The 25,346-nt window shown below is 38.8% G+C and overlaps 1 protein-coding gene across 3 annotated transcripts in view; it reads right to left on the bottom strand.

Moving 5' to 3' along the window:
• The window catches only part of UGGT1 (UDP-glucose glycoprotein glucosyltransferase 1), a 38,954-nt gene that overhangs the window by 8,902 nt on the left and 4,706 nt on the right, over window positions 1–25,346 (bottom strand). For 2 of the 3 annotated variants that reach the window (XM_083868686.1, XM_083868687.1), the window contains exons 4-30: window positions 24,906–25,036; window positions 23,923–24,035; window positions 22,555–22,729; window positions 21,165–21,261; window positions 20,510–20,588; window positions 20,210–20,310; window positions 19,288–19,387; window positions 18,118–18,178; window positions 16,446–16,537; window positions 15,621–15,771; window positions 15,248–15,367; window positions 14,367–14,452; window positions 13,833–13,968; window positions 12,778–12,909; window positions 11,255–11,419; window positions 10,951–11,071; window positions 10,145–10,243; window positions 8,804–8,827; window positions 8,166–8,260; window positions 7,354–7,560; window positions 6,630–6,761; window positions 5,556–5,686; window positions 4,122–4,217; window positions 3,702–3,804; window positions 3,168–3,247; window positions 2,538–2,727; window positions 664–822 (exon numbers count right to left, since the gene is read on the bottom strand). In XM_083868686.1, coding sequence (XP_083724812.1) covers window positions 664–822; window positions 2,538–2,727; window positions 3,168–3,247; window positions 3,702–3,804; window positions 4,122–4,217; window positions 5,556–5,686; window positions 6,630–6,761; window positions 7,354–7,560; window positions 8,166–8,260; window positions 8,804–8,827; window positions 10,145–10,243; window positions 10,951–11,071; window positions 11,255–11,419; window positions 12,778–12,909; window positions 13,833–13,968; window positions 14,367–14,452; window positions 15,248–15,367; window positions 15,621–15,771; window positions 16,446–16,537; window positions 18,118–18,178; window positions 19,288–19,387; window positions 20,210–20,310; window positions 20,510–20,588; window positions 21,165–21,261; window positions 22,555–22,729; window positions 23,923–24,035; window positions 24,906–25,036 — 3,176 coding nt within the window. The remainder of the gene's footprint in view (window positions 1–663; window positions 823–2,537; window positions 2,728–3,167; window positions 3,248–3,701; window positions 3,805–4,121; window positions 4,218–5,555; window positions 5,687–6,629; window positions 6,762–7,353; window positions 7,561–8,165; window positions 8,261–8,803; window positions 8,828–10,144; window positions 10,244–10,950; window positions 11,072–11,254; window positions 11,420–12,777; window positions 12,910–13,832; window positions 13,969–14,366; window positions 14,453–15,247; window positions 15,368–15,620; window positions 15,772–16,445; window positions 16,538–18,117; window positions 18,179–19,287; window positions 19,388–20,209; window positions 20,311–20,509; window positions 20,589–21,164; window positions 21,262–22,554; window positions 22,730–23,922; window positions 24,036–24,905; window positions 25,037–25,346) is intronic. The other variant, XM_083868688.1, reaches the window with a different exon arrangement.

The raw sequence follows: 25,346 nt of genomic DNA, 5'->3' as shown, positions 1-25,346 counted from the left end.
TCACAGCACCAGAGTGGGTGGCCTAAGGGGGACCCTGACTCAGGAAAACAACTGTCTGAGCTTGCCTGGAAAACAACTGTCTGAGCTTGCCTGGAAAGGGGTTGTGTCACTAGAGGACACGAAAGAACCACACTCACTCGTCAAGTTGAGAAGTGAGAAGAGAAAGAGAAAGTTTATTTTGGTTTGGGGTTTAAATACGGTTTGGGATTTGATCAGGGATTGGGGGATGAGAGTAACACTTCTCTGACCCCAGTGGTCAACTTAGAAGTCTATTAATTTGTCTTTCCTCCTGGAAGGAATGTATTATTTACTTAACATCAGTCTTTGTTTTTCTTACAATTTGTGAGAAAGCTCCAGTCCAAGAATGAAAACATCAGAAGGCTGAAAAATCAGAGCGACAGGGTTGCTTAAGAATATTAGCAGCATTTAAAGATATCTCAGAATATTTCAGCCAGCTGAAGGGAAAGGAGAGCATCTTGAAAGAGGTGAGAGACAGTGAGAGGCTTCAGCCATCAGTGTGAGGAATGATGTGGTCCTGATGGATTTGCAGGCAGCTGTGGGGTGCAGGATCCATCTCCAACCCCAGAGCTGCTAGAGCAGCCTCAGAGGCTGCTGGCAGGGCTGTGCTGGCTGGAGGAGCACCAGCAGCTCCAGGACACTCACCAGGTTGGCCATGACAATGGTATCCACGACGACAGGGCTGGTGGAGGTGCCCAGGGTGAACTGCAGCCCCCGCGGTGGCTGCCCAGTTGTAATGTCATAGCAGTGTCCCTCCAGCAGCAGGTACTCCAGCTCATACTCTGCAGCCACAACACTGTCCACCTGAAAGGAGCAGATACTGCTGACTGCAGCACTGGGTCTAAAGTGCCAACTTTTAGTCATTCAGTTACTCTCTAGAATAGCCAAAGTAACTAAAAAGTTATTTTACCAGAGTAATTTTATTATTAGACAAATACCTAGAAAACTTTAAAGAGCTCAGCTCCTTCAAGTGACAAACCTCACACAAATATTGTTAAGAGTTTCCCAGACCAAAAGAATTTGAATCTCAACATATGCTAGGATAAGAAAAGGGGAGAATTGTTGCTCTATTCCATGATTTATTTTTTTTAACATTTACTGGAGAATGGAGTTGGTCTCTCACAGAAAGTATATGATGGGATCCAGAGTTTTGACTGTAAATCTGTTTAAAGCTGGTCTCACCTAGTATTAGCCATTTGAATAAACATTTTGTTTTGCTCTGCATTACTCTTACAGTGCACTAGGATACTGTCAGGAAACACCCATTCCTTTTTTTCTACACTGAGCAAAGGTACCATGGAAAGAGAAGAGAAAAAATAACCAATAAAAACACCCCATAACCCCAAAAGACTTGGGTCCCTACCAGGCCAAACTCAGATGTAGCCTGAGGACAGTACATAAGCAGAATGTTAGTCTAATCCCACAAAGCATCTCCTCTCATTGCACATCCAAAATGACAGTTTAATTGCTACAGCACCAACAGACTGCACATTGGGAACTGGAAATGGTGCACCTGCAAAAGCAAAGCTGCTGTTTATTTGAAAGCTCAGGAACGCACTTTGAATGCCTGAAGCATTTAATCCCCCTCTCTCTCAGGCTTTCAATTAATCCAAGGGGAGGGTGTGGAAATCAGAGACTTGAAATGTATTATCAATGCTTCATTTACAGCTTTACAGTTAGGGTAAGAGATGAAAAGCAAGAAACTCCTAAACAAAAACACACTAAACCAAAACCCAAACCATAAAACACACACCCTATAGCCTAGATTTCTGAATAACTAGTATAGGATTAGCAATACCCGTTATACCATATCATATTCCCAAACAATATCTGAGAGATGCAGAAGTAAGAGGGAGTTAATAATATACTGATCAGTGAGAAGGGGACCCAAATTTGTCACAAGACTGTGAAGACTGTCACTCTTCCAGAGGCTGGTTTGTAAAGGCTTTGACAGTCTCATTACACACACATGTGTAATACCTTTACAATAAGGTAAATAAATAAGGGCTTTTCCCTATTTCTCCCTCTGTATGTGAGGCAGCACTGCCCAGACCCACAGTCCAACAGTCTGACTCCAAGTCTGTTTTAGCAGCAGCAAGTTCCTGAGCCTACAGCAGCTGAGTGGATTTCTGCTGCATGGTTTCACTGCTGCACTGGTACTCCACCATCCTTCTGTGGACTGTCCACAGGAGTGTTTGCAACAAACAAGAACTGAGAAAATAAACAGGGAGCTAAAAGCAGCTTAGTGGCTTCTAGGAGCAAGGGAAAGGACCTGCTTCAAGCCTTTGGCAATTTGAACCTCTGGGTCAGGCATCCATGAGTAACTGAGAACTGCAACCCTGCTGTTCGGGAGCTTATGCTTCCCCTCCTAGAAAACACAGAGAGCTCTGCAAATGCAGTGATATCTACAGCCCTGTGCTTATTGGCATTTTTAAATCTGCATTTCTTTCCCATAGGAAAACAAGCCCTGGTAAAACAGCACCATTTAAATGCAGTAGGAAGATGATGATTCCTCTTACCTCCTCCAAGAAGATATTGTCAAGGTCATACGGGGTTCTAACAGACTCCACCATCCAACTCTCAGGAGTATTTAAATTCAGAGTGAACAGTGGAGACTGAGGCATGTCTAAAAACTTGGCAATTGGTCCTGGAGCAAAGTTATTCTCTGCTGTAAAAGAAATCTCTGGCTCCAAAACGTAGCGGTAAAAGCTGAAATTTCAGAAACAAAATGTTAGAACACCAAAACTTGCCAAAATTTGCTAATATTTCACTTTCATTAAATTTGCAGATGGCATCAGCTTTCCCTGACCTCTACTCCAAGCCTTTGCCCAAAGCAATGCAGGTTGTGTTTACCTTAAGACAGGTTTGGACCAAAAAAGACTGTGCAAAACTCAACCATTAAGACTAATAAGTTATTTAATTTTATATAAATACAAAAAAAAAAAAAAATTGTAAAAGCACCCAACTTGTAAAACAGCAGAATTACTTCATGCCAAATTCCCAGATTTTCTGTGGGAAATGATGCTATTATCCAAATGAGCTCAAAGCAGTTATGGAGACTTCCTATGGGACAGCTGACCATGCTCCTGTGCATTCACATTCCAGGTTTCTCTTGCTCTCTGCCCACCCTGTCTCATGGAACTGCTTACCTTTTCAGTGGCATGTCAGAAAGCTTAGACTGGCAGTTCATAAACACTCTCAGGTTCATGTTTATCAATTGGTTCAAAACCTAAAGCAATGAGAAAGAGACATCCCTTAAAATGCTGATGAGGAGAGCTGACCACTCTTTTATAGACAGGACCTCAGGGTGGATGTTATCTGCTCAATCCCCACTCTGCCTCCTTATGATTTGCTTTACCACCCTCCCATTTTTATCTGGTGGTTTTAAGCACAGTTACCTGCTCCTCATAATTTCAGGCATTCTTTTTGGCATGCTGAGACCTTCCTCAAGAACAGAGTCACTGGGAACTAAGCTGTCAGAACAGTGAAACTAAAAGCTCTCTGGGCAATACCTGGCATGATCTTGTTAGTGTGTAGTGCAGTCTAATTAGTATTTTCACTGACAAATGCATTGTGAAACTCAGACACACTATTAGAAAGCCACTGGTGACCGCACAGTCAAAGAGGAAGCAGACATTCCAAAATTATGGAATTTGAAGCTGCTCACAGCCCTGCTTACATACCAAAAGTAATGGAGCAAGTCTTTGAGCATCTCTGGTCACGGGATCAACAATAGCCACAACATCAAAGTATGTCTCCCCCTCTTTTGGTCTCAATTTAACTGCACTAAACAAAAGAAAATACAATTTTAAAGTATCAAACATGTGGATAAACACTTGAAATGCATTACAACCCACTGCTATCCATCTCATCCTGAACAGAAATTACTTCCTAAGTATTGTGCACCTTCAGAAACTAAATCGAGAAAAAAATAGGCATATACATGTATATTTATAGAGATAGGTAGAGAGATAAAATTAACTTCTGGAATCTTCCTGAAAACTGCTTTCCTACTGCTACTTAGATTTTTTTTTTATTAAATGCAACATGGAACAATGGGAAAGTTAAAAGACACAGAAAAGCATTGTTCAGCAATTCTATACCTGTATCGTTCTTCAAAAAAATGATACTCAATCCTTGCCTCTCCTTTTGGCTGAGCAGAAAGAAGAGCATCCACTTTCATTACCAAGTCACTTGCCCTGAAAAGAAGGAAAAGATAAAGGCCTGCAGAGATCCAAAAATTGCCTGTACTTATCACATTTCTGCCAGGCAGCAGCAATGTGAGAAGGCAAACAGAATCCAAATACCCAAACACTTCTATTACCTCTCCACACAGCCCCTGAAGAAATAAATATATTTAAGGGGTTATGCACCAGTAATTTAAACTGGTTGCAGCCTTATTACTGTATATACCAACAGATCTAACTCTTAACAAATACAAGCAGCTGTATTTTAGGGTGTCAACCATGTTACAGGCACTGCATTCCTGATCTTCACCTGACAGCCATTGAGATTAAACCCTTGTTTCAGTGCTCTTCCCATTTTACACTGCAACTCTGAGCACTAGGAAGCAATCCTGAAAGTGGAGAAACTGTTGAGAGGGGTCCTATCATAAAAGATAATTACTTTTGAGCACTGCTTCCTTTTTAGTATTTCCATAAATTTTCAGTCTAGTATTTTAAGAATATATTCAATCTTAAAGGTATAAAATCCCTTAAAAGTTCAATGAAAATTGATTTGTACATCACACCTTTGCCAAGAAGCAAAACTGCAACCTACAGGTCTGTGAGCTTTTCCTGAATTAACTCAGAGATTTATAGTGACAGCTGTTTAAATTGTTCATACCAAATTCACAAGCCTGAGGAATTCTACTAAGTTCTACAGTGTTTTCCAATGCAGCAGGTAATTTCTAAAGTTTTTCAAAAACCTTGGCAGTATTCAAATAAACAAAAAGAAAACCAAACCCATTGCTCTGTCCAGAACTAGACCATGTTGAAACTATGCCCTCTTCCACCACCCCAACACTCAATGGATGCAGAAGTGCTTGGAACACAGTTAAAACCTGTTCTGCTGGGAATCACACAGAATTACACAGCATTTCTGCAGAACAGACCTCGTGTTTAACTTACCTGACCAGCCCTTAACAGTCAAGCAGCATCACAGAAAACTGTGATGGGGAGTGTGGCAGAAGCTATTTCCACAGCTGCATCATGCTCTAACACAAACGCACACCTACAGGGGACTCCTGCTCCTCTGACCTTCAACATGACTTCCTTTTGAGCGCTTCACCTCTGCTTTGTGCAGTAACTGTCTACAACTATGACTCCCCTTTCCTTATCTCTGTCTCTTTTCCTTGAGTTTCTCTTAGAAGTTAAAAGCAGTTTACAGGATTCTCATAGTAACAGGGAAATGCATTACTGAAATAATTTTTATATTGATAGGTCAAGCAGAACTTTAATGAATTGCAAATCAGATTCACAAAGTCATATTATCAAGAGTCCCAGCATTTCTCTGTAAGCCTCTTTATGTTTACTTACAGATCCTCTTCAAATCCCAGCTGCTGAATCTGAGATTTGATTTTCTGTCCCGATGTCTTTAGTATGATATTTTCAAGGAGATGAAAATCATCCTGGTTGAACATCTCTCCATCCTCCAATGGGCCAATAATCTGCAAAAAAAAAAAAAAAAAAAAAAGCACAATCAGCGTTATTAAGTAAAGGCTACACTGAAACAAAACGTAAAGAGGTACTAAATAAATACTCCAGCCCAGTCTCAGTGGAAGTCAACTGTTTAGGCTGGTATTAATGTCAGTGGCAGCAGAGTTTAACAGATAAATCCAGGTATTTAGAGCGAAGAGTCCCAGACTAAGGCATAAAATACACACTTCAAATTTTCTCTGGGTCAGGCACATTAAACTATACATGAAGTACCACATCTGGAAGGGGTGGCAGAACACCAGGCCAATTCTAATGGCCCAGCAAGACTCCAACAAATCTCCCTCCTGTAGCCTTCACAAGCCTAAAAAGCCACCTAGACAAGTCTTGCTGTTTTGCTAATGAGAAAGACAGGATACAACAACTCATCACCTGAGATTTTAAGCTATTGAAATACCCAGCAACCACAAGGACCTGCAGGGGTTTTTCCTGACTAGAAACAGATGACAAAAGAAAACCCAATGCTGTACAAAGCTGGGTTTCATTGTTTGCAGTGAAATACTATTGTAACATCATTTACGTCATCTCAGATAAACTATAATAAAAACACATGGTAGGAGAGACCCAGACACCTTGGTCAGGGCAAAATACAGCAGCATTTTGCTCAGTAAACTGAAGCAGAATTATCTTGAAAATTTATAATCCCCCTCTACCTCTGGACTCAATTCACTGCCAGCATAAAAACAACTTTGTTATTGAGAGACCTGAATTTGTACCAAACACCAACAACTAACTGCACACAGTGAAGAGGAAAGGTCACACAGGTGTGAATAAATCAAACTGGAAGCAGTCCTAAAGACTGCTGCACCCTAAAACAGGCTGACACACTCCTGTGTCTGCCCCCCGACTCTGCTGCTCAAATCTGCCTCTTTCTCAGATGTGGAATGATCATCTCACCCGTCCATTGCTGATCACAGCCCTCTGCCCCTTCTTCAGCTTTAGCACATCTCTGCAATAAACAGCATGGGACAGAAGAAAATCCACCTTGGGAGATTCAAAGGCTTCTTTAAAAATATTGGTATCCATACCCTAAAAGAAAAGAATACTTGACATTGGAACAGGGAAAAAACTAGACCTCTGCACACTTTTTAAAGACACCTTTTTGTTTCCATTCAAGAACATCTTCATGTCTTGCTAAAATTGATCCCTGGCCCTCTTTTCTTTGTGATCTTAAACCTAGTTCTAGCTTGGCACCATCAAACACTATCCCAACTTCTGCTGTGAAGGGCCACAGCTACTTAGACCAGTTCCAATCTTCCTGCCTAACTTTTTAAAATCTACTTTGAGAAATGCACTTGTATTTTTTTCCCAGCTTTAAAAAAAAAATATTCTCTTAACCACCCAAGAAACACTTAAGTAGATCCCTGCACCCATGTTCCTTTTTCCTTTTCCAAAGGAAAAAGCTTTAATGTGTATGAGGATTTACCTGATGTTTAGATGGATTGTTATATTTAGGTAAGCCCTTCGGAGGTTAAAAAAACCAAATTAGCAAACCCAAAACTGTTACTTAACTCACTTTTCTGTTACTGCAGCTTCTGCATATGAATATACTACACTAAAAATTTGATTTGAGGAACAAACAAAGCACCCTCCCCATGCAAATCCCAACAGACATGCCTACCCCAACAGCAAATTCCAAGATGTCAGCTCCTGCCTCCAGTGCCTTCACAGTTTCTTCTTTTGCCATCTTGGTGATGAAGTTCTTGGCATTGTTTGAGGTTTGTGTCTGCAAAGCTGCCCATATGGCTTTAGCTACAATGGTATTCTGGCTGTTGGGTTCTTCACTGGGATTATTAATCATGCTAATTCGAATGTTATTGCTGGATTTCTGTGTTTAACAAAACAGGTAATGAGGAAGTTTAAAATTTCAGATATAATATATATATAATAAACACTGTAGCAAAAGCTTTGCATTTCTTAACCAGAATACCAGATTCCAAATTGGGTAAATAACAGCACAAGGTTAAAATGATGAATTAACTAATTTAACATCAAGCATTTAGCTTATGTATAGGCACCACTATGACAGCAATCTTCCAGATAACCCTGTGCTACCTGAGAAATCCAGGACCACAACCACCATTCACTCTGGCAAACCAGTGATTTAGCTGTAAGCTGTGCATTTTTATGTTTCAGTTATCCTCCCAGAACCAATGGGACAGAACAGAGACAAATGCTTATCTCCAAACCAAAACAGAGATATTTTAGTTTAACACCACTGGTTTAAAAGAACATTTATTGTATTCTGTCCTAGTTTAAGATCAGCAGTATTCCAGTCTCTAGAAAAAAGGTGAGGCTGGAAATTAGAGATCCTGCAGGGAGAACCAGTCTCCCCAGGTTATATCACAGGAAGATGCACAACTTGTGTTTTACAAGCCTCTACCAAGTGCTTTGTTAGCACTGCAAACTCATTCCAATGAAAATGTTACTCACCTGATGTTTAATGGCATCATACAACAACTGCCTCCCTGAAGGTTTATCAAAATCACCAACAATCCAAAAGGTAACTGGTCTAACAAAGGAATCATCTGCAATTATTAAAAAAAAAAAAAAAGAAAAAGAGAGAGAGAGAAATTTAAGGAGGAAGGGAAGTTTCATTTTTTCCCTCATTTGGAAGTAAACTATGATGCACATGCAAAGACTTGAAGTAAAATTCCATAGAGAAGCAATGGATGAACCTAAGCTATGAAGCCTGGCAAGACAAAATTAATAGCATTGGTATATTAGTCTTTATTAAGTCATTCAGAAAACCCATGTGGGACAGCATGCATTGCTCTAAGGTGGATTCTGTCAGTATTTTTGTTTGTTTGCTACTTTTTCAATTACAAATTATAAAGAAACATATAAATAACTTCCAGATTCCAACTGGGGTTGGAACCCAGCAGACATATATATCACTTCTTTGTATTGAAGCTGTTAATTTACAAAATCAATTTTGTATAAAGACAAAAGTGCTGGAGCAAACATGCATTTCAACAGCTTCCTTCACTGCCTGCTGGGTCTAAAGCCAGTGTTATAAAGGAACCAGAAAATCCCAAGAACAATATAAGAAATGCCAAAGCATGAGTTACCATAGATCTCCTTGGAAGACATTCCTGGTCAAAGAGCAGAAAGGAAAGGGGAAAAGGAGAGACACATTAATAACTTGATGGTAATCCCAATGTGTATCACTGGGCATGACTGAATCACTACAGTTCAGATCCAACAGCAACAAGTTTGTGCTCATTTTATTGCAATAAGCTTTGACTTTTTCTTCCCCTCAAAGAGATGGATGCTTGATTTTCATGCCACAGCATCAGTTGCACTACATATTACCAGTTTCATACCATAGGGTGAGGACTCTTTACAAACACTGCCATGCCATTGTGCTGTTATCTTCCCTCTTTAAAAAACCAGCAGGGCAGTGCTGTATCAGTGCTGGTGCTGAGCCAGCAACACACATAACTTCTCCATTACTTTAGAAAAGAAATGTGGGACAGCATTACTGTAATCAGATAGCAGATATTAAATATCTTAAGCTGCAAAAGAGGCACTGACCAAAAGAATGTCAAGCCATGGAACTGCAAATTTTAATGCACTTTCCAACAAGCATGCCAAGGTGTGGATTTAATTAATGCTCCACACAAGAAACTCGTTCAAATCCAAGTGACTGAACATGAATGAAGAGCAGGCTCGAGACAGGAAGAGTAATGGGAATTTTTCAGGTAGTGCACATGGATGGCAGTGACTGGACATAGGACCAGGAACACTTGGGACAGTCTAGGAAAGACAGGAGACAGGAACAGGAGGATTTGGGTCAAGTGACAGCAGCTTGTTTCTGGAATCTAACCAAAATGGATAAAGGACACACCTGAGGGTGGTCTGGTTGGACCTGATTAGGGTCTGTATTATGTCTATGCATGCATTTCCTACACTGGAGAGCTACAGCCAAGTTTTAACACTTTGATGTGAAACTGTGACAATACTGCCATTGGAAAAGCAGTGCATGCACTGGAGCAATAAAAACACCACTGACCACATTAGGTGATGTCTTATACAGTGGGCAGTTAGAATTTTCTTCTGAATCCATGTAACTTTTAGCAATTTTGAACAATGAGACAGAGAGCTAAAAACCCTTTTATATTTTTCTAGTCATTTGCTTACACTGCAGTATTTCTGGGGGTCACTAGCAGTACAGCAAGAGCAGTTTGGGTGGACTTTATTATACAGTAAGAGGTTGGACTGGGTTTAAAGAGAGGAACATTCTTGTTCCATGCAGTTGTCACGTCTTATAAAGACAAAAACAAATCTTTAACAGACTATGCCATTACCCACAGGCCTGACAAGGCTCAGAGCGTGAGTGAAAAACTGCACATATGCTTGGAAACACAGATAAAAGCAGCTCTGGATCCAGAATCCACCACAGATGTTACCTTTCTTTGTTAAGTAGGTCATGCTGTTTGCAACAGCAGCTGTCTTATCTTTGGAATCCAACGTGGTAAATCGAGCAAAGTCATCCACAAAATGGTTATCTGAGGAAGAGAATAAGTATTAAATACCAAAGCAACTATTCCATGTAAAATGAAAATAAAATCACTACTATTACCAGAACATTAGGAGCACATCTCATTTTGCTCCTTGTGATACTGCTTATGTCTCATTTTCACTGTTAATCTAGGCTGAGAAATGAATTTTGCTGTCTCACAAGTTACATTAGTAACCACATGGCATATTTGATAGGCAGAAGTCAGTTGAAAGAATTGGCCAAGTCTCACTTAGTTGACTCTTGTATATGTAAATAATATACATTGAAAAATCCACTGTGTCACTATTTTTCAAGTAAGTAAAAAAAGGCAGGTGTAATGTCATTGTACTGTAGTCACTGTACTGGATGTTCATTTGGCAAGGGAACATTTTCCTAAATCTGAAGAAATTCCAGAGATGACTGTCAACCCTGCTCAAAAGAAGGCCAGAACTAAGAAACAAGCTGTTGCTTTATGCATTATATAATTTCTCAGCTTCATGAGTCATATTCCCCTTAAGTCTGTATAAAAACAAAACAAATTCCTATTCTGAAAATCAGTAGACATTTAATGTTGTAGACAACATCTGCCCTGCACCAGGGCTGGCTCATCACTTCAGGTGCTGTTAATGCTTTGCCACTAGAGCTTTCCACTGGAACAGCAAAAGTCTTTCACTCAGACATTTCAGGTTTAACACAATTAAAAGCATGCCTTACTCATTCCTGTCAGATCTAGGTACTCTCTGTCAGACCTCAGGATTCTTGAGTTAATTCTTGGAACTACATTAGGCTGGTTCATGATATACTCAACCACATCTTGGTCATTAGATAGTTCACCCTGAAGGAAAGAGGAAAGAAACATTATTTGTTACTTCACATATAAAATTGCCTTACATAACTAAATTTTTTAAAAGAAAGGTAAAAAGCAATTACAAAAGTTAAATTGTCTTGTAAAATATGTAGCCAGGGACTTGTGAATCAGCTTTTGGGAATCTAGTTTCTCTCAAGCCTCAGCACCCACCAGGTATACAGCTCGCTGGAAGATGCTCGTGGTTTCCAGGATTTTGTGCATTGTCACTGTTTCCAGGTCATCAGGATCCAGCTGATCTTTTTGGAAAGGCATCCCATTGAACAGGACAACAGGCAGAGGGCCTACACCTGTTTGCTCATAGTAAGCTCTTGCTGCCTAAAGACAGGAACAGAAGCAGCTTTAGCACATCAGCCCTTTGCCACAAAGGTTCCCAACAAGCTGTGCAATGTCCACAAGTCTAAACACACCATGAGATCCTCACCACTGCTGTTAGATACAGAGAATGTAGCTTGGAAACTCACAGTTTCAAAGCAAAAAAAGTTGCTTCACAATACTGAAGTGCAAAATACTCCATTAAATACTTAATTTAATTCATGTTGTAAATTAATTCCAATGAGCACTTTCTGGTAGTGGCAAAAGATGCACAACAGGAAACATGATTTTGCCTGTGGAAGCAAATGCAATGCAAGCAGTGATTGCTGCAATGTAAAACAAGATAGAGAATTTTTTTTAAGTATGTGTTTCTTAAACCTGTAAAAAAACAGTTACCTGTGAGGCAGGGAGTTATTCTGTCAAGAGAAATTTCCCTGTTCATGTAACCATTGAAAAATGCACTGGCATTTACAGACACCCTGTTAGAAGTTAAAGTTAACAGGGTTCTGCTGGTTAGAAGTTTTGGTTGAGGCCTCTCCTCTCATACAAAAATGTCTGTCCTACTTTTATGGATTTTCATTTCCTTAAAATGTTTTTCTCTTCACTATCCTACACTGGAAGACCCCTCCATATGCATACAAGCCTATTTTCTGTAACCTTGACTGCATTCCTGACATTTATAGATGTGGGCAGCATCATGTGTGTTACAGAGCTATTGGCAACAGTATTTTCATTTGTTTTAGAACAACAAAAAGTAAGAAACATGCCCCTATAAAACCTCAAGTAAAATCTGCTTCATCTCACATATGACTGGTTCAATAGTGATTTGCCCTCCTAATTTTCTCCATACAGAAAAGTATCAGACCTAAAAATCACTTCAAGAATTATTTGCAGAAATTTGTTGGATGTCTTGCTATAGAAAAGGCATTTTGAGTTCAAAATCATGGCTTTATTTCATACACGATTCAAATACTGATTCAGAAGCCCCACACTGGTCTATCACAACGTGAAGCCTCTTGGTTTTCCCATGAACCATTCCATCACCTTGAGTATTTTGCAAACACTTTTAAACTCTATTGAAGTCTATTTCGTAATGAAAGCATGACTTATGAGTCACAAGAAAGCTAACTTGGCTCTTTATATATAGGTTTGTAATACATATATATATTCCATTATATGTATATCATATAAAGCTTGTGCTGAACAGAAACAGTAAGGTATTACTAGAAGACCCCAATGTGGTAACAAAATAGTTACCTGGTTGGTAAGAGATCTGGATCAAGAAATTGTATGTAATTATATTTTCAAAACTGTTGCAGCAAAAGAAGTGGGAAAAAATGCTGTGTTTCATGAATTCTTACCTTTCTGTTTTGATCATAGGCAGAATCAATTCCCAGAACGCTGTTGACTTCCACATAAGGATACTGTTTCTCAAGAACACTAACAACATGTTCCACTTTCAGCTGATCTCCTGTTTTCACTTTGTTATATATCTGAAAGGGGAATACACGTTTACAGCTGCAACTGTAAAGCCTCTGTCCTTATCAAAGGTAAAGTGACCTGTCACCTGTAGTACAGTAGTTATAATAAGGCATTAACAGCCAGACTGCAAAACTTATATTCATATTTGTCAGCTGCAACAACACCTAAGCACTTGTGGCCATTGTAAGTATCTTGCTATACCTTTGTAGTCACTTCAGTGAGATTGGAAGAAGGTAAATACATATTTCTTTAAATAATAACTTGCATCTTTAATTAGAAAAGGTATTTGAGGAGGGAAAATAGTTCTCTGGGGAAAAAAAGCCTAAATAAAGCATATCCAAGGAGCTACCTTCCCTTCAGAACTTGGGATATGTTATGAACACTACAACCTCACATGTAAAGCAGGTAATTCATTCCCTCTTGAAGGCACAAGATTTTACTCCAAGCTACAAATACACACCCAAAATAAAAAGAATAAAAGTAACTGTCTTTAAGTAACCACCAATTTAACCTCACAAAATGCCCCACCTTGCCACTTTGTACAAAAAGTATCAAACCACAGGCGAAATTCATTTACCAGCACCTGTATTGTCCTTTGAGGTGGCAAAGGTGCACAGCTGGAACTGTTTAAACCAAATTATAACACTGAAGGGATGGAGCAGTTCAGAACTCAGAGATAGAATGAGCAAAGGGACAGGATCAGAAAAACGGCTGAAGTGTGAAGTGTCACAATGAAACCTTGTCTCACCTGTTAGAGTTAGGTCAGAAGCACATTAAAAGGACACCTGTATCCTGTGGTAGGAGTATTTGTACTCTGCACACTAACCAAGCTAAAGAACAATTCCTTCCATTATCTACATATTAGCCCATTGACATAACCTTATGTACATGAAAAATATTCAAACATTCATTTCCAGTTTAAATGAAGACTTACAGACATGACGGTCTGAAAAGCATAATTATTGTCCATTTCTTGTGCCACATAATTGTATGTCCTCAGGAGGGCAACACCAGCATCCTGAAGTCCATCAACATCCTCTGCATCATTAACCACAAAGGCCAGTCCTATCCTGCAGTCACACAAATCCCCAGGTCATCATTTTTATAATGAATCAACTCTTCAATTAACTGCTGGCTGTGATCATCACCTTAAACACAGTTTTTTTCTAGAATAGGTGGGGAAGATGCTGAGCAGAGCAGCCAGGAATCAAACTTAGGACATAATCATCTGCAATGAGTGCATCAGAATCTTGCTTTTCACTTCTCTCCCATCCAAAACTTTAGATTTCTTTTGGACTGTTAAAAAACTGAACTCTGGTTTGCTAGTGGAGAAAGTCATATTCAAAAAATATACACATATCTCAAATACAAGACATGCAACATTTCTGCAGTGTCTCAGCAATGAGAATTTCACAACTGCAAAAGTCACATGAATAAAAAACCCCAAACATTAAAACACAGTGATTACCTCAGCGGGATGTGGTTACTGAAGAACATTTCTGCCACATTCAGTAATTCTGCTGTGGTCTCATCAGTAGGATCCACTATCAGCACCTGTACACAAACAGCAAGTGAGAAGTCTCCATGTCCTGGGGAGCCAATGCTGCCAAGATGTTCTCTGCTGTCCCAGCCCAGACAGAACTGGGCCATTCAGACTGCACATAGGGCCTTTCACTCATGAAACTGTTGTCTTAGAATTCAAGAATTTCTATGTTAAAAGTATTGAACTCCAAAGAAAATGGTAACACATCAAAGCTCCCACAGCTTCAGGTGGTTCAAGTCCCAATTTTCCCCTAATCAGAGTTCTTTTTTTGCATGGGGCCACTTTGCCACATGACAAGAGTTACAGTGCACAATTTGCAAACTCTTCATCAGATCTAATGTAATTTACCTACAGACTAAAAGGGCACCCAGGACTAAGCTGAGAGCCATTGATCATTTGTTCAAGTCTTGCTGCATGAATTCTTTCTAACTAAAACAACTGAAGTTGGTCTTAACTCTGCTAAGAAGACAACAGTTAACAAATTTGGTGGATTTTATTAACCAACCTCAAGTATTATCAAAAAGTTTAAACACACCAAATTGTTATTTATCAGAGGATAATTTTGTCCATTGACAAAACAACTCCTGGCATCTAATAGATGCCACAGAATCATGCTCAGTAATCTCTGAATCTCAGCCATAACTTACTAAGACAAGGAGAACAAAACCTTTTAGAAAAGCATCCCCTCTCTCCAGCTATTTAAGTGACAGGGAATCCAGTGAACATGTGAAGTAAGCTGCAAAAGCTGATGCTCCTGCTCTTGACAAAACAAAATGCTCATTTCATCCAGTCAGATGATTACTTACAAAATTATGGAAGTTTTTTCTGATTTGCCTGATCACACCAGGAAAGGTGGGACGCAGCAGTTCTTGCACACTGGAAGGCCAGGAATTGTACCGACTGTCAACTTCCAGATTGTTGATCCACTAAGAAAAATGAAAGGCATTTAAATGGTTGACAATCCTCCTGCTCTGGCCTGAGACTGAAATATTTTCAAATCAGAAACTATATTGAGAACTGTATAAGTAAGAAATTAAGCTCTTTTAAAAGTGCTAATTTTACCTTATTATCCTTTTTACTCCACTGCAGTTTCAGAGCTGATTGTGAGACAAGGACAAAAGCTCTTGAGAATGCATTTCCCAACAGCAAATCAAGTATTTCTATCAAAACCATACTCACAGAAATGGCAGGGCTTCTGATGTCCACAGCATAGTCAGAATCTGATGGCTGGATGTTCAACTTGAGGACATTGTGTAAGGAAACTCCCTCAATCCCCAGGCTGTGCAGGCCTTCCATAACACGGGCTTCATTGCGGAGCACATCGATCAGGCTGCGAGGAAAAGCAAAATCAATTTTGATATGATACAGCTGAATTTTAACCCCACAGTAAATAACTTGCCCTTACTCTAAGGGTTAATAGATGAAAGGTATAAACAAGTCTGCCATGTCCAGGCATTAGCTCTTATTTATCATCTATTTCTTTCCAACTTAAGAAACTTGAGATTACTTTAATCTATTGAATTAATATTGTATAACTAAGAAAAACAACATTAAATCAGGATAACTAATCCATTATATATATATATATATATATATAAAATGGAAACACATCTTGACAAAGACAGAGGGTGGTTTCCATATGAAAAATTTACAGTGGTTTATCCTTGGAGAGTAAGTCTGCTGTCTTCAGAATAAATCTGTACGCTGACAGTCTGAGAAACCAAAATCTTGCTAGCCACAGCACAGGTCAAAAGAACAGCACAAAGGTGATTTCCCATTCCAATCTTCAAGGGTGTTCCACTTTTCACATTAGATTTTTTGTTGGAAATACACTTTGAATAAGGCAAGGAACCATGATTTGCTTTTTACAGTACTTACCAATTAAACCTAGTCTAGATTATGAAGAAGGTTCAAAACTGTCTACGTAACTTTATCATTCACGCACTAGCAAGATGCAAGTTTCTAAACAGGATGTAATTATTGTGAAAAATAAAACATTCTTACCTAAATATATCCTGAGTGTCTAAATCAATAAGTAGTCCATTGATGAATAGGGCAGAATCTCCTGGTTGCAATCCTAATGTTCCCTTGAAATACTGAAAAGAAGTAGGAAGCCATTAGAAGAGTGCTCTGCGCAGAAGATAATAAACAGTTTAATGTTTTTTTCCAATTGGTCTTGTCTGCAGTACCAGTTACAAATTTCTATTTAGAGGCACTATGGACACTGAAGGAGAAACATTGTATTTGGATATTTTACAACACTACCATGATGAAGACTGTGAGCAAAGGGAAGAGAGGAATAACAAAAGTAACACGTGAAGTACCAAGAACAGGAAAGTAGTTTCTGATCAGAAAAAAATTACATTGTTTATTAAAAAAGTAAAGTTCCCAAAGAAAAGCTGAGGGTTAAGTTGTATCTTTCTGTGGAAAAATACACAGTTAACTCTAACATAACAGTAGCAGTGAACTTAACGACCATATAATAGCCACACAAAGTGAGTAGTGCAGAGAACAGCTCTGAAGGCCCGGGTTAGATAGAGCCTGATCTGGATGTAGCAACCCAGGTATTCTCTGAATAAAAATGAATCCACAAAATCATGAGTTTATTTGTGGACCAGAGTCCTCCCTAACACACAAGAGAAAGGCCACCAGGTAGCTTTAGCTTGGACTTACACTGTATTTGTCCCTTTCAGAACCACATGGGACAAGTATCAACCCTCCCCCCCCCCCCACCCCCCTTCTCCTCTGATTTTGTCACTACCGAACAACAAGGCATTTCTCTCTCAGAAAAGGAGCCTCAGGGCACTTGTAAGTAGCTTTGCATTTACTACTAGATTCATCAAACATCATTGATTAGCTTGCTAAACAACATGTGGGTACTTAACATACATTGGAGGTTTTTTAATAATGCCAAAGAAGACAGAAATGTGTGAATAGGGCAATGTAGCTCATAGAGCAAGTACTGCTGTTTGACTTTTTCTCATTACTATATTAAACTTTTGTTTTGCACTCTATCAAGACCATACTACCTGGCCTATTTATTTGCACAAAGTTCTGTACAAAACCTGTACAAAATTCCCAGGTGGCTGTGGTTTTTTCCAGTGCTTTGCTAATGCCAAGTACACAGCTGAGCTGTCTGAAACACTCTGCAAATACAGAGCCCACTCAGTGACCTCCAGAGACCCCTCATGACCTGGGGGGGTTATGATTCTGTTCCAAAGCACATCTAGACATAGCTGGTAAATTTTATCCCTTCACTAGTTTCATTCTCAAAGCACCAACATTAAAACCATTTCCTCCACATAGTATGAATCATTCTAAAGCCATGGCAGGTTTTGAATTTATTCTGTGACTTCCTAGTGATCACTGATGTATACAGACATCTAAACACCATCTCAAATTGGATAATGAGAACTAATTCTCTTCTGCACCATTAAAACTGTATGAAGATGTTTAATATAGCTGCTTTTCAAGCAATAAATCTCTAACAAGAGCAGTATTTTCATAATTGAGCAAAGAATCTTAATTATGCTCCGCATCCATGTTTGAAAATCCACCACTTGGTCACTTCCCACATGCAGAGTACAAAGCTGTGTGTGAAAACACTGGGTCATTATCTTAAGCAACATGTAAATATAAGTACAAAGGCACTGTGTTACTTTTTTGGACACTTTACCTTTTGGTTTTCTTCAATTTCTGCTCTGAGCTCCGAAGAAACAACTGTTTTTGTTATAGCCCTACAAAAATAAAAACATCATGCTATGAATCCTCTTTTTATTTATCTGCTGGATAGATATCTACTTATCCCACCTTTTGTACCTTACATATTAAGATAATTAACCCTCTAGCATAAAGAGATGCAGCAAGAAGGAGTTGCACTTGGTGGTACCATTAAATAGTAGGATGCAGCATTTTTCTTACACTGTATAATCCAGCAGCACAAAAATGTTAACCACATGCCAGCTCTCAGTGTCTAATTTCACATTAACCATAACAAAAGTGTGCAGCTGCCAAAAATGTAAAGATAGAGGCTGACAACAGAAAATAGGGGATTTCACTCCTCATGGTGGGTTCCCATTCCTTTCCTTACTTTGCATCTAGTGACTGCATCACCACAGAGTGGGTGAGCACAGCCCACAGATCAGCCTGAAAACACAGTGAGATGCAATCCTGCCTTCAGAAACTCTAAATAACACCTTAACATCAGGTAAAGGGAAATAAGAGCAGAAATCAGTTTCTTTTTACTCTCATCTCAGGTATATCTCCCACCTACTCAAAAAGGAGGAGTTTCTATAGTATCATCTTCACAATCCAGGCAATGGAATTTATCAAGAGAAATGTATCTCTGGACTGGCTGGCAATACCAGATCATTACTGAGATTTTTGAAACTGATTTAAATACGTTAAAGACAGTCACTGACAAAGTGCAGAAACCAGTGAACTGCACATCAGCCTCTGACATGAGACTGACTGGGTTGTTTGGCAAAGTGGATCCCAGAAGAAAAGTGGGACGCTGTGAACAGATAAATGTTAAGACCATTAAACAAAAAACCCAGACAACAAATTCTTGATGACTTAATACAATAGGTTTAGATGCATTTCACAATAAAATAGCACAGACAATTCTGGCAAATTTTCTACCAGTCCGCATCAGCTGCCATCCAAGAAAAACACCATAAAATCCTCTTTGTAACCATAGGCTGAAGAACTTCCCAGCACAAACATACCCCAGTGTTTGCTTCCAGCTAAATGAAAGTCAGAATTAACCCAACCAATGCTGCTTGTCTCAGTCCTGCTCAGGAAAAGGAGAGTAATAGAACTTTCTAGGAGTCAAAATGGAAGTTACCTGGCCTTTGTAGGAAAGTTCTGACTAAGATCTTTCATGACCATCAGGGCATCCACAGGGGGAGCAGCCAAAATGCGAGCAGCAGTTTGAAAACTCAGATCTTAGAAGTGAAAAAACAGAGGTCAAGAACTCAAAACTGAAAACAAGGCAATGCAGAGACATCTTAACTTTATCTGTCAACATTTTTGCATGTTACCTATGGAAATTCACTTTCTATGTGCACCTATAGATACTCCTTTTAACCTCATCTTCTTTGTATTCAACTCCTGTGTGTTGCCTTGAAGAAGCCCTCTCCACCTGAAGCAGTGTAGGCTGCCCACACGTTGCTTCAGTGAGTCCAGACCAGCACTTTTTTCCTTTGGCTGAGGTGGGAAGATCTGCCCTTCCCCTGGATATAGGTACATTCCCTGTGGCTAAAACATACATTCAGCCTTTTGAATTACTCTTTTTGAGAGGATGAAAAGCCTTTTCCCAGGCTTTTATAGATGTTTTCCAGGGAATGAGGCCAGAGGAGCATGTAATTGATGCTGAAATACAGATTTCCTCTGGTCTTGCGAAATCTCAAGATTTCACAACAAAAGTGTGATCATGGAAAGAAACCTCACATTCCTTTCTTTTCTGCATTCAGCAGACCATACAAGGAGTCAGTTTAAGAGCAAGTAGGTTATTGTACTTCACAATATAGAAAATAATATTCATGTCAGAAGTCCCGTGAAACAATCCTAAAAGCTGTTTCAACAGGACTCTACAAAAAAAGGCATTTTAAAAAACCAAGTACTTTCCAAGTGAGATTGAAGGCAGGAATTTACAGTAAAACGCTGTCACAACTGTACACAGCCACTAACAATCTCTGTAGAACAGCAAAAAACATATTTACAATGAGGTTTTGTAGACCAGAACTGAAAGTCTCCGTCCAGATTACCTTGCAGCTGCCAGACTTTCAAAGGTGCCATTTCATTGGTGCTTTCCACCAGGTGTTTTCTGAGCTCTTTCAGCTCTTCTGACAAGTCAGGATACAGCTGCCTAAAGGGATACAAGGGTTCAAACAACTTGTGTGGTTTCCTATAAGAAAGTCTGCTGCTAATTTAAAGAAACTATTGTATTAAAAAGTCTGCTGCTAACACATACAGGAAACTCAGACACGTAAAAAATAGTAACAAAGCAAAAAATTCGCATTTCTGCAAAAAGTTTTTTGATATGACAAAGACCAAGTGTGTCTTACCTTAGTTTTCCAAACAGAAATCCTTGCACTTCATCAATAGGGTCATCTTCATCTATAACTGTGGCATTCACATCTGTGCCTGTAAACACACAGAGAACAAGCACCAGGCTATTCACAAACAGAAAAGCAGGAAAATCTGGGGTTTGTCTCTGTGTGCACACGTAAAGAAAAAGTACACACACAGATTACACTATCAAACTAGTTTTGGCAGGTGCATGGGAGTTTGTAGAGCAGAGATCAGTGCTCTATAAAAGCAGCAAAACAAACAAAAAAAAAAAGTGCACAATTCTGTCTTCCCAAAAAACAAAACAAAACAAAAAAACAGGAACAGGGAACACATTCTGCTCTGAGAATGGATAAGTTAAGGCAAATTAAAGTAGAGAAATTTTCTTTACACCTGCAGAGTAGCTGGTAAAATATTAGTAGCATAAGTAGTGCCACTACTAAGATCTAGTCCAGGGCCACGACTGGAGGATTTCACAAATGTGGAAGTGCCATGGCAAAGATCTATTTCATAAGGAACATAGTGCCAAAAGGGATTTCAGAGCTAAGGAAACCAAATATCTGCAATTCAGACACTCACAGCAAAATGAGTATAAAATTGCCTTGGTGAAATTAAAATGTTCCTATTAAAATACTTAAAATAATAATTCACCTTTCACCTGGGTATCATCCTTGGCCTTATATTCTGTACTTTTAATAGCCAGCTCTACACCATAGCCAGAGAGGTAGACCTTTTCCTTGCTGGGATTCTGTAAGGAAAAGCCAACAGAGTGATATTGCCATCTTTGTTTGATCCAGAAAATAAAAACCACCACTTCCCAAAGCTGAGAAATCTCGATGTGGTATTTCAGACATAATGGGGACCAAGAAACAAACACTGAGTGACTCTGCAGTAACATACTCTAGTCATTTTATTTCCTACTGTTTTTCAACACACTTCTTGAAGTTCAGCAAGCAAGAATTATCTCTATGAACCAAAAAAACCATCAGAATTCACAAAATAAAGAGGAACACAAAACAATGTTTTCAGGATTCAGTGTGTGAGCAAAGCAGAGAGAGACAGACTCCAATCATCAAATCAGAGGGTGGAAAGGAACTTCAGCTGTGAAGCTCAAAAATGAAACATTCACTGAAGAGTTGCCACAGAGAATGACAAGAAATAAAATGACAAAACATGTTGTGCATAATTAGTTCTGCCTTTAATAAGAGAAACATGATCACTTTCTAAAAGTATTTTGAAGTATATAAAAGTCATATAACAGCACCATCTAAAGTGTAATACACTGAATTTTGAATGTAAACGCTCCTCCCAACACTGATAAGCAACTTCCTTTTATAAAAGGAAAGTGGTGCATGCAATGTATGACTTTATTTTATTAAAAGTACAAGTAATATTAGAAGTGAATCAGCTGGTGTGTTTTTTTTTTCCCCACATTCAAGCCTGACTGCTACACTGCAGGTTTGGGCAATACTGAGTAAGATTCAGGTAACAAATCCAAGAACTCCAGCTCTTCATACCTTTTGAAATGCAGTTTTAAATACTAAACCAGTGGCTATACACAATTTAGTGGAGGAAGATGGAAACCAGGATAAACTGCACTAGAAATGGTAAGGGGTTCTGTAAAAAAATTACTACAGAAACCATGTCTTGCTTTTGAAAATGGTACCTTAATGTTAATCCTGGCTTTTTATATCAAGTACCTTAAGTAACTAAGTGGCCTGACTGTGAAAGATCTATTTCATGCTCTAATTTCTAAGAGAAATACTACTTTTTACACTGGAGTCTCTAATTAATCTGGAATTTAAGTCTGGATTTGTGAAATCAAACAATCTTACTTAACAATCAGGAGATTTAAAATATTCTGTATCACTCAGCTACATGCAATAAAAAAAAAAAATACTTTGAGTATTCCAAGTAAATTAACAAGGACAGTAGGCAAATGTCAATTGAAAGGGAACAAACCTGGGTCAGTTTTCTTTTTGAAAACCAAGGCCAGTTACTCCATTTCAAATCCTCTGTCACAATGCACAAATATACTCACAGCAATGTAGTGCCTGAGCACATAGGTGATTTCTCCTGCCTCAGCCTTTGCAACAAGCCTCCTGTGGTGTCTGTAGAACTCCTCTGAGCCAATCTCTGCATAAAGGATGACCACAGGACTTTCGGGGTTTGATGCTGGGTACTTGTGGTCCCCCTTGAACAAAAATGGCTTTGGCCTGAGAGGGAACAGTGAAGAATGCCACAGTGTGAGTCACAGCATTGCCTCACTCAAAGCAAGATGCACATTTTTACCCTGTTTAATCATTTTTTCACAGAATACATATGTCAAGTTATTCCCACATATTTTACAAAGCCTGGCAGCACTTGGTGCACCTTGATAAAAGCTTTGAGAAAAATGAACATATGAAAAGGAAACAAGTGACTAAGAGCTGTTTTGAATCTAATATGATCCTAATTTTAAAAATGAACAACTTCCCTTAAATTTCTAGTTAACTTTCTCTCCCCATGATGATTCATAAATTCTGTATGAAAAATTAAAAAGGCTGATACAACAGACATGCCAAGGGCACAGATTCATTTGAACCTGGGCCTTGGCTTAGTACACAAACAAAAAAGTGAAGGGGAAATCTACTCTCAGCTTTGCTTACATTTTGTCTAAAGTGCAATGAAATATTTAAAATATTCCCAGTAAGTCATAAAAACAGCACATGAGCTACAGATGCCAAATGTCTGCACATTGACAAAAAACTCTTTATCCTTCAAAGAACCAAGTTGCCAAGATTACAAAAATCATATTGAAAACAAACTGAAATGTAAGGATTTGGGTTGGTTTTGGTTTGTTATTTGTTTGGTGGCTTTTTAGTAAGTATTGTATTTTGTACCTTCTTTTTCTTATTAGCAGTTACAACCAAGTTCTGTTCTTGTAGAGAAATCTGAATTTTAAATATATTATGTAGTAATGGTTTTCTTTGTCAATGGTGAGAAAACTATACACAGAAAAAACACTGTGCATGCCTTCAGTCATTCATAAAACAATTTGTTACATTAACGCTCATCTGAATATGCAGCCCAGCTCCTTCTATTTTCCCTATATACTGAAGGTTTTACACGCTCCTGAGAATTCCTACTCTCCTTCAATAGTTTCCAGCTATTTCCAGAATGTGTTTCCAAATTTTCCTGTGTACATTCCTCTTCCTAGCAGAACTAGCAAAGAGCAAGGGATAAGAAAACAATCATTTCAATCTGAATTAACAGCAAATAAGAGACTGCCACTCCTGTGCCAACAGTGGACAGGAGAAATCAACACAGAAACACAGAAACAATAGGTTTATTACAACCTCTTCACAGCAATAAGTCTAACAGGTTAAATGTTAACAGCTAATCCAATAAGAGGAAATTAAGCAAATACCTATCTGAAGCTGCCTGCAAAAGCTTTCCAAGAGAGTCAAATTCACATGTTTTCTCCCCATGTACAACAAAAAACAGGGCGCAGCCTTCTGGTGGAGATTCATCTGCTGCTATCTGTATAAAACATTTATAATAATGTAGGTTAAATGTTTGCCCTTAGAACAAGTGAAAATCATAACAGTGTAGCTGTGCAGTAAACAGTATTATTTCCTACATTCCAAACTAGTGTTTCTTCCATGTTTATGAGATAATTCAAATGCAAGGTGAAATTGCAAGATGGAGAGTTAAGTCTAAACTTACTTTTCAGTCTGTTACTATTAACAGTAAGGTTAGTTACAGGTACAGAAAGCAAGGCTTCCAATTGTAGGGGTTTTGGTTGAGGGGCTTTTTTGGTCTTGGACATCACAAACATCTGTATTTGTTAAATATCAAAGGATAAAATTACTCCAGATGAACAAGAAAGATGTTTTACAGTATTACTTAAATAAACACATCCTAACGTGAGATGATTTGAAATGAATTATATGATACCCCGAAATTATAAAAGAAGAGAGAACACAATGAGCTTTTATTTCTGAGTTCTAATCACTATATACACAAATATAGATGGATTACTATCTCCAAGTAAGTTCAGCTGAGCAACAGGAACAGCAGCAGCATCACAAGCACCAACAGAGCCAGAGATGGTCCTCACAAAAATCTCTGCACCAATTCTTAGTGCAGCAGGTACAAAGATCTGCAGACATGTCAAAATGCCAATTCTTTGGACAAGATTTACTCTAGACAAAAGATTTACTCTTTACAATTTACTCTAGACAAAAATTCAGCACCTCATGAATTTTGTATATAATCCACTCTGCAGCTCAGGTGTATAGAGCAGTTAATTAGATTTTTGATACTCTCAGATATTTCCTTGCACAGTTCCCTCCTTCCTCAGCCTTGGGAAGGTGCTCTGCACATCACCTGAGCATTTCCTGCACTCACCTGTTGAAAAGCTTGAACTGCTGCAGAGTAAGAGCGTAAAGACAGGGAAAACTTCAGCAAATTCTGCTGCAAAGGGGACAGAGTCTGGCAGGCCACTTCCAGCATCTCCTGGTAGGAAGAATAATCACCACCTGCAAAATCAAAGTACAAGCAGTTATCTTTCTATCCCATAGTCTCGCTGAACAGGGCTTCTCATCTCAGTGATTTACACCAGCAGAAGCCCATGACATTAGTTCTGACTATGCACATGACCATTCCTCCTCCAATTTCATTCCAGCCAATTCTACAGATGGATGAGAGTGAATTTCAACAGAGATCCAGGAGAGTACACTTGAATACATTCCTGAGGATGTAAGCATGGGCAGAGGAGGAGGGAAACAGTTGAAAGTTCCCATTTAATTTTGGCTGAGAAATAGTAACACAGAGAAAAGGCATTTAAAA

This window comes from Zosterops lateralis (genome assembly GCF_965231275.1).
Source record: "Zosterops lateralis genome assembly, chromosome: 10".
NCBI classification, from domain to species: domain Eukaryota; kingdom Metazoa; phylum Chordata; class Aves; order Passeriformes; family Zosteropidae; genus Zosterops; species Zosterops lateralis.
This window is presented reverse-complemented; position numbering and strand designations above follow the sequence as displayed.